General features: G+C 52.4%; 1 protein-coding gene across 1 annotated transcript in view; it reads left to right on the forward strand.

Annotated features, from left to right (window-relative positions):
* Positions 1–488: 488 nt before the first annotated feature.
* PPTG_24245 (hypothetical protein) overlaps positions 489–605 on the forward strand; it is a gene marked incomplete at both ends in the record, with an annotated part of 781 nt that continues 664 nt past the window's right edge. The window contains one exon of the mRNA XM_008915889.1: positions 489–521. Within this exon, the coding sequence (XP_008914137.1) occupies positions 489–521 (33 nt within the window). The remainder of the gene's footprint in view (positions 522–605) is intronic.

The following is a 605-nucleotide window of genomic DNA, read 5'->3' on the forward strand; positions in this document are numbered from 1 at the left end:
GTCACCGAGTCGTAGTACCGTAGTCCGTTGGTTCTTGACCGCTGAATGCGAATCCAGCGCCACCGATACGGATCATCCGACTTGAGTGACATCTGGGTCATAGTCGGACCCGACGATCGTTCGGCGGTGACGTATCCTTGACCATCTTGCACCGTAGTCACCACTTGTCGCATGACCGAGCGTTTGTGGCTTGAGCAACTTGAATGTAGCCACTCCGGCAATTACTCGTAAATCGCTACACCACACGAGTCAATATCCGAAGATTCCGTGATCTACAGCATCTCCGCCCCATATCCTCACTCAGCATAAGCCTCTTTACCATGTTCTGCGTCTGCCCTTGCCAGGACCCATCGCATAGATGCATGAATTTAATGCACTGTGTTTCTCTCCCCAAGCAAGTACGCCTCACAAAGCGTCAGGAGTACCACAGTATTCAATTTACGCTGAGTACCGCGCCAGCTATGAAGCAAAAGAAGGACCGAATGACCATGGCGGTGGTGGTCAACAGCTCCGGAACGGAGGTATTCTCTCTTTTGATTCTTGGCAAGGCTAAGAAGCCCAGATGACTGGGCAATCTGCCTGCCGGGACAGTCTACGACGGAACG

Source organism: Phytophthora parasitica (genome assembly GCF_000247585.1).
Source record: "Phytophthora parasitica INRA-310 unplaced genomic scaffold supercont2.76, whole genome shotgun sequence".
NCBI lineage: Eukaryota > Oomycota > Peronosporomycetes > Peronosporales > Peronosporaceae > Phytophthora > Phytophthora nicotianae.